Consider the following 13579-nt stretch of genomic DNA (forward strand, 5'->3'; position numbering starts at 1 on the left):
TTGTGTGTATATAATATATAAATATATATACGACGAGAAGAAAATTATGACGAGAAAATGTCCCAATATTTGACTATTAGGAAAGTGGAGTGAGACGATATCTGCCGGCGTCTCCACTTCCACAGAAGATATTTTGTCTGTAATCGACCTAATCGAAGGCATCAGCGTGAATAGACGACATATATCTTTCCCCCAAGGGGGCAGCACTCCCTCCCAGTCGTGCCTCCTCCACTCTAAGGTTCAATAAAGTTCAGGTCGACATCTCCGATTCCTAATCTCAACGGTGCATCTGGAACTGGAGAGTCTGTCGCCGATTTATGCTGGAATCGTGTTGATCTTATCCTTTGCAGATACATCGGTCGCTCTCTCTTGTTCAGTATTGATGTTTCTTTGTGCGTGTATATCGCCTAATCAGGTCTTATAATTTTTTAGTGGAAAAGTATCAGCTTTATTATAAAGTCTTTAGAAAAATGACGCGATACGATTCCGCATCGCTGTTAAGATGCCCTTATATAATCTCTCCTTGCAGAAAAAATTAAATGTTTGTTGAAAATTAGAAGTATTCACTAAAATCGAGTGTCTTCCACTTCACAGAAGAATATTGCGGAAGACTCTCTTTGAACACATCGGTGCCTCTCGACCGGAAATGAAAAGAGGCGGCTCTGAAAAGGCACAAATTCTGCTAATAGGACCATTTGACCTTTTATGTTGGTTAATGCAGCCTCGCTGAGCGGAAATGCAATCTTGATACAATTAAAGCCATTTCGATACTAGTGTGAACAAAGACCCTATACCGAGATCAGGCTTTTCCAGTCTTGCAAATCCCCGTGGGCGTAATTGTACATGTTCCCAGTTGGCTGAAAAATCAGAGTTTACAAAAGCGTGTTTCATTTTCTGGGAAGCGTTCTTCCTTTGTTTCCGAAACGAATACAACCACACATCCCTCTGCCATTGACGTTCTTTGGCTCGGTGTTTTTGAAGTCAAAAGAGAGAAAGGTCACGATCAAATACTCACAGAAATAAGCCTTATCATTCATGTGTCATTCATCTTCTGCCGGTCTATTCAGCGGAATGTTTCAGATAATCAAAACACCAAGCAAACAGCTTAAAGTACTATGCACAAACAAACTAGTATTATGCAATTATATGTATATATACATATATATATATATATATTAATTAATTAGTTCATTTATGTTTATTGGATCTTCTGCATACAACAACTATAATCAGTAAAACACAGTACGAACCCGGGAACGCAAAGTGTACCAACAGCCAAGTGTGTAATATCACCCCTTACCTTCATCAATGTTGAGACGATGAGTACAGGAACAAGGCTGGAAATATTTCCTTTTCATTTCCTTGTCAATTTTCTAATTATTTGACTTGAGACTGTATGAACTCCATCTTATTCAAAATTCTGAAGATACTCTTATAAGAAATTAACAGGTCAAGTTGGGCGAAGAATTGCGTAATATACAAGAAATAACTGATTCTGTTGAGAATATGTTCAGATTAGGTGTAAACTTAGTGGGTAGCGAGAGAGAAAAACAACCCGAATTTGGCTGCAACTGTCGTCATTACCGTGGATGCCAACACTGACAACCTGACTAGGGCCATTAACTGACATCTAAAACTCATTGTATATATGTATGTATGCATACACGTGTGTGTGTATGGATGTATATCTATTAACATACATACAAACAATATATAATATATATGTACAGTATATATAATAATTTATATATATATATATATATATATATATATATATATATATATATATATATATATATATATATATATATATATATATGTGGGTTGGATATGCATATGTGTGTTTGTCCTGGCTGAAAAGAATTTAGCAGATATAATTTTAAGGATGATATTGAAGTAATAACTCGTGTTATTGGCTTGCAGTTTGCAACCCTTCTGCAAGCAAAGAGATCTTATGTAATTCCTCTCTCGGATCTTATTGGCTGAGAGCGCATACACCCGATAACTAATATGTACCCTGGGTGGAATGATCAGAGTTGGAAATTCGTTAATAAGCTAAAAAATGCTAAAATTGACGGATAGGGAGGTGAAAAACCACTCTGGCTATTAAATATTATTCTCAATTATTCTTCTTCGTTTTAACGTGCTTTTTCCCATTTTTTTTATATTGGGTAAGCACGATGCCTTCTTTTTGAAGGACTTTTTTTTTTTATTTGGCGCTGGGGTAGGCTGCCCTGCCTGATATCGCTTAGGCCCTGTCCACACGGTCGAGCTCTGCTCGGGAAACTTTGCCTCTTTGCGGGCCAAGCCTGTCGTACGCATTTATGCTGCTGTCCTAACGACGCTGGTTGGATAGTGAGAGCCTGTCAGTGACTGACACAGGACCGAGTTGTGTACGATATGGATCTTAAGACACGCAAGAACAAAATCGCGCTGTGTACTGTTGTAGCTGTGTGTGCAAAGATAAAAGCGACAAGGCAGAGAAGGACTTTGTGTAAAGTCTACAAAGAAGAGCAGACATAGGAAGTCATATGACGATCTTGAGGGAACTGAGACATGGCTATGAATCAGATTTCATCAACTATATGAGAATGGACCCTATGTGCAACATTGTCAACAGGATGCAGCTACCGATCACTACAGTACAGCGCTAGGGTTTCCAAGCATAATGGACTAGACTGACAGATTTCTGTACCATTACAATAAAGGATGTTAATATATTTGGTTTTCAAAGTTCCCATAAGTCATATTTACTTGACGTATTCATTATAAAGGGTGAAATAACGAAACTCTTATTTTGCGTTATTTATTTATTTGTGAAGGTTTTACATGAAATTGCGCTTTACGGAAACTTTTCAGTAGGTGACGTCTTTATCCGTTCGAGACTGAGGTGTCTGTTATGTTTTTAGATGTTGGAGTGGCTTTGTTTATGTGTGAATTAGTCAGTAACACCCATTTGCTTTCAGCAAACCTATCCGTTGATTACATACATAAATTTGAACCCGCGCCACGGACCTCTACGAAGTCCTAGGCCGCTACTTTACCGACTGAGCCATCGAGGCTCTGCTATTAAATATTAAATATTAAAATTGACGGATAGTGAGGCGAAGAAGTACTCTGGCTCTTCTTATAACGCATAAACATGACCGTTGCAGAGGCCAATAGATAAGAATTTCATGTGGCAGAAAAAAAGTTATAATAAAGAAAACTTGTAAATTGATTGAAGGAAAGATTGAAAAAAGTGGCCAAAAAGATGAAAATGTTTGCTCAACATATGTTAAGTAGGGTTGAATACTTTTTAACCTCATAATAAAAAGTACAAGAGCTTGATATTTGTAGCATTAGTGAAAGTCGACATTACAAATAGCCTGCTACGACTACAATCCACGGCTACATTTCTCGTGGGACATTTCTCACTTAGCACATAGAGTAGTGACCCTTATCATGCATGCAAAACTGTTTTGGGAACACTATAAATCGGGCTTCTGAATTTCCATTAGCGATATTATCCTGATAGGGAGTAAAGCCGTGGGGATGTGACAAAGTCGATTGCTCTGTTGCTTATCCGGGAATTGTTTGTAGCCAGTTCGTCGACTGGCGTCATTGCTTCTAAGTTTAACGTTTGTTAGTTTCTCCGGGTTTTATGTATAATCTTATCTTGACCACCTGCTGTTAATAAAAAGTATTTAATTTGTGCAAGATTCCGAACTCTATAGTAGGTAATGCTGCGATCAATAAAATTGATTAATGATCTTTCAGTTTATTTTTGAAAGGACATTTTTCTTTATGAGCAGAAATTCCCTTCACTTTTTTCACAAAGGAATAGACATTGAGGGGTAATATAAATGGTGATGCATAAATCATGTTTAAATTACGTTTACCATTAGAGTAGAGGCAATTACAGATTGCAGTCTCGCCTGACTGTAATAATTCTTTGAAGACTGAAATTTTATGCGTTGTTTTATCCGGCTTCGTTGCGTTGCGCTCTTGCATTTGTGTTCTGCGTTATTTATGGTGAAGTTTATTCTTTTATTTCATTGTTGTACATTGTTGCATATGACGAAATATCGATTTAGTCATTAAGTACAGTAGTAAAATTTTATGATTTTTTGTTGCTGTCTATTTGCATAAACTTACAAAATATTCCAATTTTTATGTAAGCAGTATCTTTTACAAAATATTGTACGTATATACCGAGTTGCTGAAAATAGCAGTTTTCTTTTTTTTTCCTTTTTCTGTTTATGCTCATGAAGAAAGTAAGTCATGACGAGGTCATTACTCATCCTTTGTAATTAATGAATGCTTCAATTCTGACTGTTTCCGAATTTGCGTTTGAACGTCATTTTTATTTCCTCGCCGCCTTTTTTGTTGGTGATGATAAATCTCATATATTTTGCGTGTGACTGTGCTGTTACTGACAGCTTGATTTCACAGTATTTGATGAAACTGTATTATGTTAATTGTTGATGGACTTGGAAGTTTCGCTAAACATTATTTAAACATGAATAAGCTTAGAGTTAACAAGATTTTCGAAGTGAATCGCGAATTTATTCTGTTTGTTTTTATCGGTTCAAATTTCTCATTAAAATATTTGTTTATTAATTAATTAAACTTTTCATGACGTTCATAATTTATCCCAAAGTATAGCTGTAAGAAATTGAGTCCTTCTCCCAAATGATTTTATTTATGTAATAACACCTGGTATTATCATGTTGTGACGAAAAGTACCACACTAAGATTTCCGTTTGACCTCGCACTCAAGTTGTATTACACTAAAAATGATGAGAACCAAACCGCGTTTTGAAATTGCACGGAATCACATTATACCTAATGGAAATTTGTCTTTCCCTATACATCTGTCGGCACCTTTCCCTGGTCGCTCTTTGGCTTCCCTTTCTCGAAAACTTTTCTGGATTACTCGTGTGGTCCCAAGTCAGACGGGTGATGCACGAACCCAGCTACTTTTCCCAATAACCTGACAGTGGATATCTACAGACCTTGGTTGAAGGTATACAGTATGTACGCGAGATGTGCATCCCATCATGACCAATCCCAACCTAACGTAGCCTACGGCGCTGCCTACCAACCATGGGGTGGGGACGGAAATTGGCGGAATTTAGGTGTCCCTCCCCTATTTCGCGTGAATGAATTGAAATATGCATATTACTAATGGGGGTCAGGTGTAGGTAGCCGGTTTGACCGTACTGCTGTCACGTACACATTTACTCTGGCGTGTTAGTAATTTCTAAGGTCAACGAAATATCGAGTTGGTCTGAGATTTATCTTATTTTTATGTCTATCATTCCATAAAGTGAATTACTTTTCGGGCAAAGGTTTACAAAGATTATTCGTAGGGCTTTGGGGGCACCCAGCTGTAAATAATCGTACTGTGTGTAAGGAAAGTATATGAATGCATGCTAAAGGAATGTGTACCATGCACATGTAAATCAAAGTATTCTCTTTGTCATAGTCCTATACGTGTAATTTGTAATGCAGCGCTAGACTGACGCGCCCTGTAAAAGTCTGCATAAATATCCTCTTTATCATAGACCTGTGCCTATAATAGTACGGTATTATAATGACGCGATTTTTGCAAGTCCATTTACGCAGCCTCTTTTTCGGAAGCCTGTTCATATAATACACAGTAGTGTTACATACACTACAGTACTATGAAGACATGCTTTTTACGAGTCCAAGGATTCTCCCTGCCATAAGCCTGTTCTTATTATGTGGTGAGAAAATTCAATGAGCCATTCTACAACTCCGAATGACCTCTTTAGCTTACGCTTAGCTCTCGTACATTCAACACAGAACTGTAATTATGTGACATACAGATAACCTTACAGGTATTTCTGTACTTATTCATATGGGTTAAACATACAAACACAGGGAAATATTCCGAGTTGGGGACACAAATTGGACATTAAAACACTTGGAAATATTCCAAGTTGGGGGTACAAACTGGACATTAAAACACTGGGAAATATTCCAGAATGGGATACAAATTCGACAAACACTTGGAAATATACCAAATTGGGGGTATAAATTGGACTTATGAGTTTATTTTCAATATTTGAGAAGTAGTCTCAATGGTTCAGTTATCTGTTATTGCCGCGGTTTTACTTGATAGAATGCATAATGGTGCCGAAGCACTGATGACAAGACAGTGAACGTAAAGCTAATGGCCTATAATCTTTTTGGTTTAATATGATATATGTTTACATACACATATAATATGTATATATATAATACATATGTTATGTTGTATTATGTATATATGTATGATCGGTCTGTGTGATTGTGCTCATTTCTCCCCAGAGGGGAAGCTCCAGAAGATAGTGCCGTACGGTCTTCAGCAAGCATTTTGGGATTAATCTATTAATCTTCTAGTCCCACATGTTTTTCAAGAGAAATACAATATCATACACACACACACACACACACACACACACACACACACACACATATATATATATATATATATATATATATATATATATATATATATATATATGTGTCTTTTACTGTAATACTACAGTATAATATGAGGCTAAGAAGGCCCATAAAACACTTAATTGAACGTTGCAACCATATATTTCAGGCACTTCCTTCTGTGCCCCTGTTCACTGGAAAAATATGGACAGATGAAATGTTACAAGGGTATATATTCAAAGCATATATAGGTGTGGCATTAAGTCTCCGCCTTTAGTACCTTCTTGCTGTGGACTTCGGCGCTTTGTTCAAGCTGGGGGGAAGTTTAGATTTGTACCCTCACGTCAGGGTACAAGTCGAATTTTGAAATGCATGCTTACAATTGTAGTGCGTGACGCAGTTGCCTGATAAGGAGGAGCATGTCTTAAGGGGGTGCTAAAACTTGAGCTTAGTTTAGTAGCTGGATTGATTATAAATTTGCATGATAAAAAACGCCTCGTTTTATGAGTCGCCAACTGTGAGATTAACGACAGAGAATTTGAATGATTAAGATTTTGGGGCAATTCTGAAGTCAAGGTAGGTCTGTTGGAAGAGTAGTTATACAAATTTATACTTTTGGATATAGTTATACAAATTTATACTATTGGATACAACAGTTTGCCTACAGCAAGGCCTTTGGTTGACGGCGTTGCCGATTCATGGTAGAACGAGAGTCAGCCCCCTCAGTGTTGGTGATGTTGCTTAGTTATATGTCACTCGGAAGTCATAATGAAGTACAGTGATCCTTTGGCAATGGAAGACATCAACATCGTTATTCCAAACATTTGAGGGTAATTTTTGTTAAATAGCATTTCAGATAGCTGCCGGAATTCACCTCTGTTTGAATACATTCTCTCTCTCTCTCTCTCTCTCTCTCTCTCTCTCTCTCTCTCTCTCTCTCTCTCTCTCTCTCTCTCTCTCTCGTTGTCAGCGCACTATTTTTTATTGTTTCAAATTGTTTTACTCACAAAGGATAAAACTTTTTCATATTAATATTCGTGAAGCTTTAAAGGGAAATATCTTGAATGTTACATATAAATGGCAAAAAACAATAGAAATGTAACAAAAACATGCCTGAGAAAAAATATAGTATAGCACAAACAAAAACTTTTTTTTTTTTTAACAGAAGTACGAGCAGAAAAGCAGCCTTGTAACCCTCCAGGAAAATGATGATGATGATTTCATTAATTGTTAAGAATTATTTGCCTTCAGACACGATGAAAAATGCACGTGTTTTGTAAACTAATGAGATTAGTTTATACTTTCTCATAAACATGTAATGGACCACAATCATTTTTCATTTTGTTATGAAACTTTTATCTTTATGTGACGGAATGTTTAATGAATCTTGCAATTTAATCTCTTTACGCTCTATAGCCATGTTTATTACAATAATTATTATAATTGCTGTAATAATGGTGGAGAAAAGCATACCCTTCTTGTGCATTTTTTTAAATATATTGATATAAGATTACTCAGCAGGAAGGGTCTTATGTACCCTGTATTTATCTGAACTGATTTTTCTTTGTATGTTAGAGTGGTGGTGGTGGTAAAAATAAGAGTAATGGAAATAGTAGGTATATTATTAAAATTGTTATGCCAGCTGATGATGAAGAGTTTCACGCTCTGTAGTAGTTATGAAATTGGGAAAGTTAATGGGTAATGTCAGTATCGATAAATCTATGGTTTAAATATTGTTAAACATCAGTCGACAATAACAACAGTAATACCAGTTGTCAATTTTTTTTCATTTGAATTTTAATTTTCATTTTCTGCCATTCTTCTCACTAGCTTATATAGCAGGGGATTTTCTTTTGGTATTTCCACTTCGGAAAAGTCAAGACTCATTTCCGCGCTTTTTTTTTTTTTTTTTTTTTTTTTTTTTTTGCGGTGCAAAATTTTGTCCCATTGCCCATACTATTTCTTCGTCTGTCACGCTACCGGTTTCTTGTACGTTAGGCTTTCTTTATGGCAATACAATGCTCTTGTTTTGGGGGGGTACGTTTTCTTTGGATTCAAGTACTTGATTATAATATACAATGTAGTTGTTTTATGCCGAACCATCTTACCACTGCTTTTAGGTAACTAAATCTCTCTCTCTCTCTCTCTCTCTCTCTCTCTCTCTCTCTCTCTCTCTCTCTCTCTCTCTCTCTCTCTCAACACCCGTCTCAGGTCTCCTAAAGTAAATTATTTTTTTTTAAATATGCCCGTTTTGCACAAGGATGCCAACATGTTTTTCAACCCTCACTCGCTGGGTAGCGTTTTGTCTGCTGAAGGCACCAAAAGATAAATGATTTTTGAAACTGTCCGATCATCGGTGGCAGTTTTAGAAAATTTCCGTCCTTGGTACTATGCCAGATTCACTCTAGGGCAATACAGTAATTGTCTCTGGTAGTTTACTTGTTTGCCAGTTTTTCCAGTGAAACATATACTGCAGGAGACTGTATATACGTCAGTAGCCTATCAGTAATTTCCTTTTTCAAGAACGGCACCTCATTTTGGGAACAGAATGAAGTCAGAGGATAGTGTAGTGACATATGAACTCACAAAGTGTGTAGAGGTTTGTTTAATACAGGTTTTACCATAGTTCCTTTTTTGAAGTAAATTACTTATTGCAACAATAATTGTGTTTGGGTAGAAAATGAAATATTGTCAGGTATTTCTAGTAATCGTGCCTGTCTAATACTGTTTCGTCCTTGATTTGCAAAGCTTCAACTTACGTATTATGATATACTTTAAGCTTTGTGTATGTATATTCATAAGTTTGGCTGGCTTTTTCTCCAGGTGTATATTCTGAAATGATTTTGTTAACTTCATCAAACTTTGCATTTTATGTAGGCTACATGATATTTGTTAGTACCGAAAACTTCTCGTCTTCATTTTTGCTGGCATTTTAGGTAATTTTATCATCCAGCATTTTTTCTTCATTTTTGCTGGCATTTTATGTAATTTTATCATCCAGCATTTTTTCCCTCATTTTTGCTGGCATTTTATGTAATTTTATCATCCAGCATTTTTTCTTCATTTTTGCTGGCATTTTATGTAATTTTATCATCCAGCATTTTTTCTTCATTTTTGCTGGCATTTTATGTAATTTTATCATCCAGCATTTTTTCTTCATTTTTGCTGGCATTTTATGGAATTTTATCATCCAGCATTTTTTTGTTCGTTTTTGCTGGCATTTTATGTAATTATATCATCCAGCATTTTTTCTTCATTTTTGCTGGCATTTTATGTAATTTTATTATCCAGCATTTTTTTCTTAATTTTTGCTGGCATTTTATGTAATTATATGATCCAGAAAATTTTCCCTCATTTTTGTTGGCATTTTATGTAATTTTATCATCCAGCACTTTTTCTTCATTTTTGCTGGAATTTTATGTAATTTTATCATCCAGCACTTTTTCTTCATTTTTGCTGGAATTTTATGTAATTTTATCATCCAGCATTTTTTCCCTCATTTTTGCTGGCATTTTATGTAATTTTATCATCCAGCATTTTTTTCTTCTTTTTTGCTGGAATTTTATGTCATTTTATCATCCAGCATTTTTTCCCCCCATTTTTGCTGGCATTTTATGTAATTTTATCACCGAGCATTTTTTTTTTTGTTATTTTTGCTGGCATTTTATGTAATTTTATCATCCAGCATTTGTTCCCCTCATTTTTGCTGGCATTTTATGCAATTATATCATCCAGCATTTTTTTTTTTTTTTTTTTTTTTGCAAATAAGTCTTTGCCGTAAAAGATGTTTTATTTAGAAAGTTTCGAAAACTTATCCAATCATCCTCTTTTCTTCCAGCCGTCGACTCATCTAGTGGGAGCCCCGGTCGAGAGGGTCGTCACCCAGAAGAAAATGACTCGAGGAATCCAGAACGCAGTCATCGTCAGCATCATCTTCGTCGCTCTCATCGTCATCTTCATCGACAGGACAACATGATAGAGCCTCCGAAGCTGGAGTTCTCCGAATCAGAGTACAGAGTAAAAGTCCGAGAGGACATTCCTATCCAAACGTCCATTCTTCAGGTAAGTCCAAAGGTTTACTTCAGAGGCTTGTTTTGGTACAGGATTAGCAATCAGTGTTTTGTTTTTCGCGGCATGTTTTGTTGCGGAAAGACTAAAACTTACTTACTTTGGCTACAGGTTAAAAGATGAACCCAACTAAAAAAAAAAATGCTCAAAAATAAAATATCTTGCCCAGTGATTCTTTGCCACACTTCATCGAAGCCTTCTCTGTAGTGTATTGGTTCTCTTCCATCAGTTGTCTTATATAGATCTTATCAGTCAATGATTGACAACTACCGCAGCATTAATAAATAATACAGCTAGGAAAGCGGTTACTGCTTTCTTAGGAAGTGCTAACGATTTGGGATGCTAACGCATACTGTTTCGAAACCCTATGAATGAAACTTGTTATTGACCCATTAAGGGAGGAGATACATTCTAAGTCTCGGAGAAGCGTCTTCATGTGATGCCCAGAACATTCTTTTTTTACTTTCCTGTGACTACGAAAATGAAATTAATATCATCTCTCCTCTAGACTTGGCGAGAAGATCATGAAATGGCCATGGTCTTGGCATGGGGTTGGCAACCGTATCCGATGTGCTTGTGTTTGCAAGTACACCGAAATAGTAAGCAAAAAAAAAAAAAGCTCAGAGAGAACGCATACTCTGAAGAATGATTCCCTAGCACGTTTTTATATAGACTATGAACTGTCAGTTATTGGGACTCAGACGAAATCTGACAGGTTAAGAGGGACGTATATAACGTCAGGTTAAATCTGCTTTGCAGAAGTAAATGTGATTATCAGAATATACGTTAGTGGCCGATGGGTTCCGGTTTTTGAACGGGGCCTGGGAATCCACCCTTCCAAAGTTCCCTTCTCCCCTGAAGCTACATTCCTGTCTTCCAAAACCTAATCAATCAATGCCATTCACGAGGCCCGCCCTTGGTAAAATCTGCTAAAAATGCTCGGGTAACTCTGCGTAATCTTACCGACAGAACAACAAACAGCCAGACATTTGTTATCATACGGTATAATATAACAACTTCTTAATTAATATTTACACTCTTAAATTTCTAAATCCCTGGAAAGTAAGGAAAAGCGAGGAAGGAGGGCGTGCCGCGTTCAGAGAGGAATAAAGTATGAAATATCAAGACAGAGTTCTGTGTTAATTCAGGAGTGGGAGGGAAAGAACCGTTATCAGTTCTGGGGAGCCATTTCGCTCGGGGATTAAAGGGAATGTGTCGGATAAGTATCTTTTACAAACGACAGGGAAATAATTCAGGACACATTTATTGAATAAGAAATGAGAAAGAGAGTAGGAGATATAGATTTATGCATAATGTATGCCGTTAATGTACTTTAAGTGAGTCCGCTTGTACTTTGCATATATAGTGTACTTAAAAAATTAATATCTTGTCCCCAGGGTACAGATAGGTTGCTCTGAACGACCCTCTTGCCCGAGAGCCGGGACTTTGACTCTAAAACACCCCACCTTTCGATTCATCCATACATATGTTTGTTTAAGTTCTGTACCTAGGCAACGATTAGCTTCTGTGCAGGTCTATAAAGCAGTATAAAAAATTTGTATTACATTATTTGTAGATACACTGCGTATGGGATGAAACTGCATTCGTTTGAATGGCCTCGTATAGACTGTATACCCAAACCTACGAACAAAAGTGGAGATTTCAAAACACTGGTGGCTGTATGTAGTATTTTCTGCCTCCCTCTACAGGCTAATGAGGCTGGAATATGTAACGTACGAAAGGGAACGGAATGGGGAGTAAACCAGGGAAATTCTCAAGTTGTCACGGTGATGTATATCACCGAAGAGAATTCCAAACATGCTCAACAGAATTAGGAGCCTCAATAGTTGTCGTGAAAGCTGCAGCCAAGCGTGAGTTTCCGGTGATGCCGAGATTCTCCCGAAAATGAAATGAGTCCTTTTTTTCCTTCGCATTTCGCGTCTCCTCGTTTTCGTTTGCAAGGTTGCCTGGTATCAAAAGGAAGTACTGAATTCAGCGTTTTAGTCATTAATTTTTAATTGTTTGGCGCCTGCAATTTAATTACTCTATATATATATAAACATTTAAATTATATGTATACTGTATATGTATAAATACATATATACATTATATGTGTGTACATAGTATATATATATATATATATATATATATATATATATATATATATATATATATATATATATATATACACATTATTATACTGTATATATAGGCAACATACTCTACATACGCAGGCAGATGTACCTCAAGAAAAACACAAAACTGGATATGATTTCTGACCGGTTTTGTCTTTACATCTCAGAGAATCTATGATATTTTCGAGGATGTCGTAGATATAAAGACGAAACCGGTCAGATTATCCCCATTTTTTGTGTTGCACATCTGTATACACATCACGTGTCATTGGTATTTTGAACTATATATACATATATATATAATATGTATAATATATATATATATATATATATATATATACATACATATATATTTATTTATATATATTATATGTTATATATAATATATATATAATCCAACGAGTGGAAGAGTCAGGTATAATATAAAACTGATAAAATGGAAATAATTCAAGTCAGAATTTATGTTTTTAAAGTACGCCCAAAATATTAGAAGAAATTAATGTTTATAGAAAAATACCTACAGTAGTGTATAATTACGTACAACAATGTGTGTTCAGTGACCAGAACAAATACGGTCTTGTTTTTTGCCCAGTGCGTTTCTTGAGATGAATATTCGCCCAACATGCAAGCACGTCTGTGTTGTACAATATTATTCCCTTTTGTCACGTTTTTAATATCACAGTTCCTTATTAAAGTGGCGTTTATTCTTCATCCTCTTTTTCATAACGAACTTACAGCGTCATTATACGGAAATTCGCTATTAAGTGGGAACGTTACCGAGACTCCTCCTAGATCATTAAAATAACACGTGAATAGATAAGAACAATAAAAAAGTTAATTTGAGAAGCCTCCCTTGGCAGATGATTTGAAAAGATTATTGGAAACGTCCTCGGGAAGGTGAAAATGCAGTGCAACAATTCTTGAAAAGATGAAAAATGTAACAT

The 13579-nt window shown here is 36.1% G+C and overlaps 1 protein-coding gene across 1 annotated transcript in view; it reads left to right on the top strand.

Annotated features, from left to right (window-relative positions):
- The window catches only part of LOC136854648 (DE-cadherin-like), a 434643-nt gene that overhangs the window by 273203 nt on the left and 147861 nt on the right, over window positions 1-13579 (top strand). Inside the window, exon 3 of the mRNA XM_067131212.1 lies at window positions 10271-10494. Coding sequence (XP_066987313.1) covers window positions 10271-10494 — 224 coding nt within the window. The remainder of the gene's footprint in view (window positions 1-10270; window positions 10495-13579) is intronic.

The sequence above is a fragment of the Macrobrachium rosenbergii genome, chromosome 29, assembly GCF_040412425.1.
Source record: "Macrobrachium rosenbergii isolate ZJJX-2024 chromosome 29, ASM4041242v1, whole genome shotgun sequence".
Classification (NCBI taxonomy): Eukaryota; Metazoa; Arthropoda; class Malacostraca; order Decapoda; family Palaemonidae; genus Macrobrachium; species Macrobrachium rosenbergii.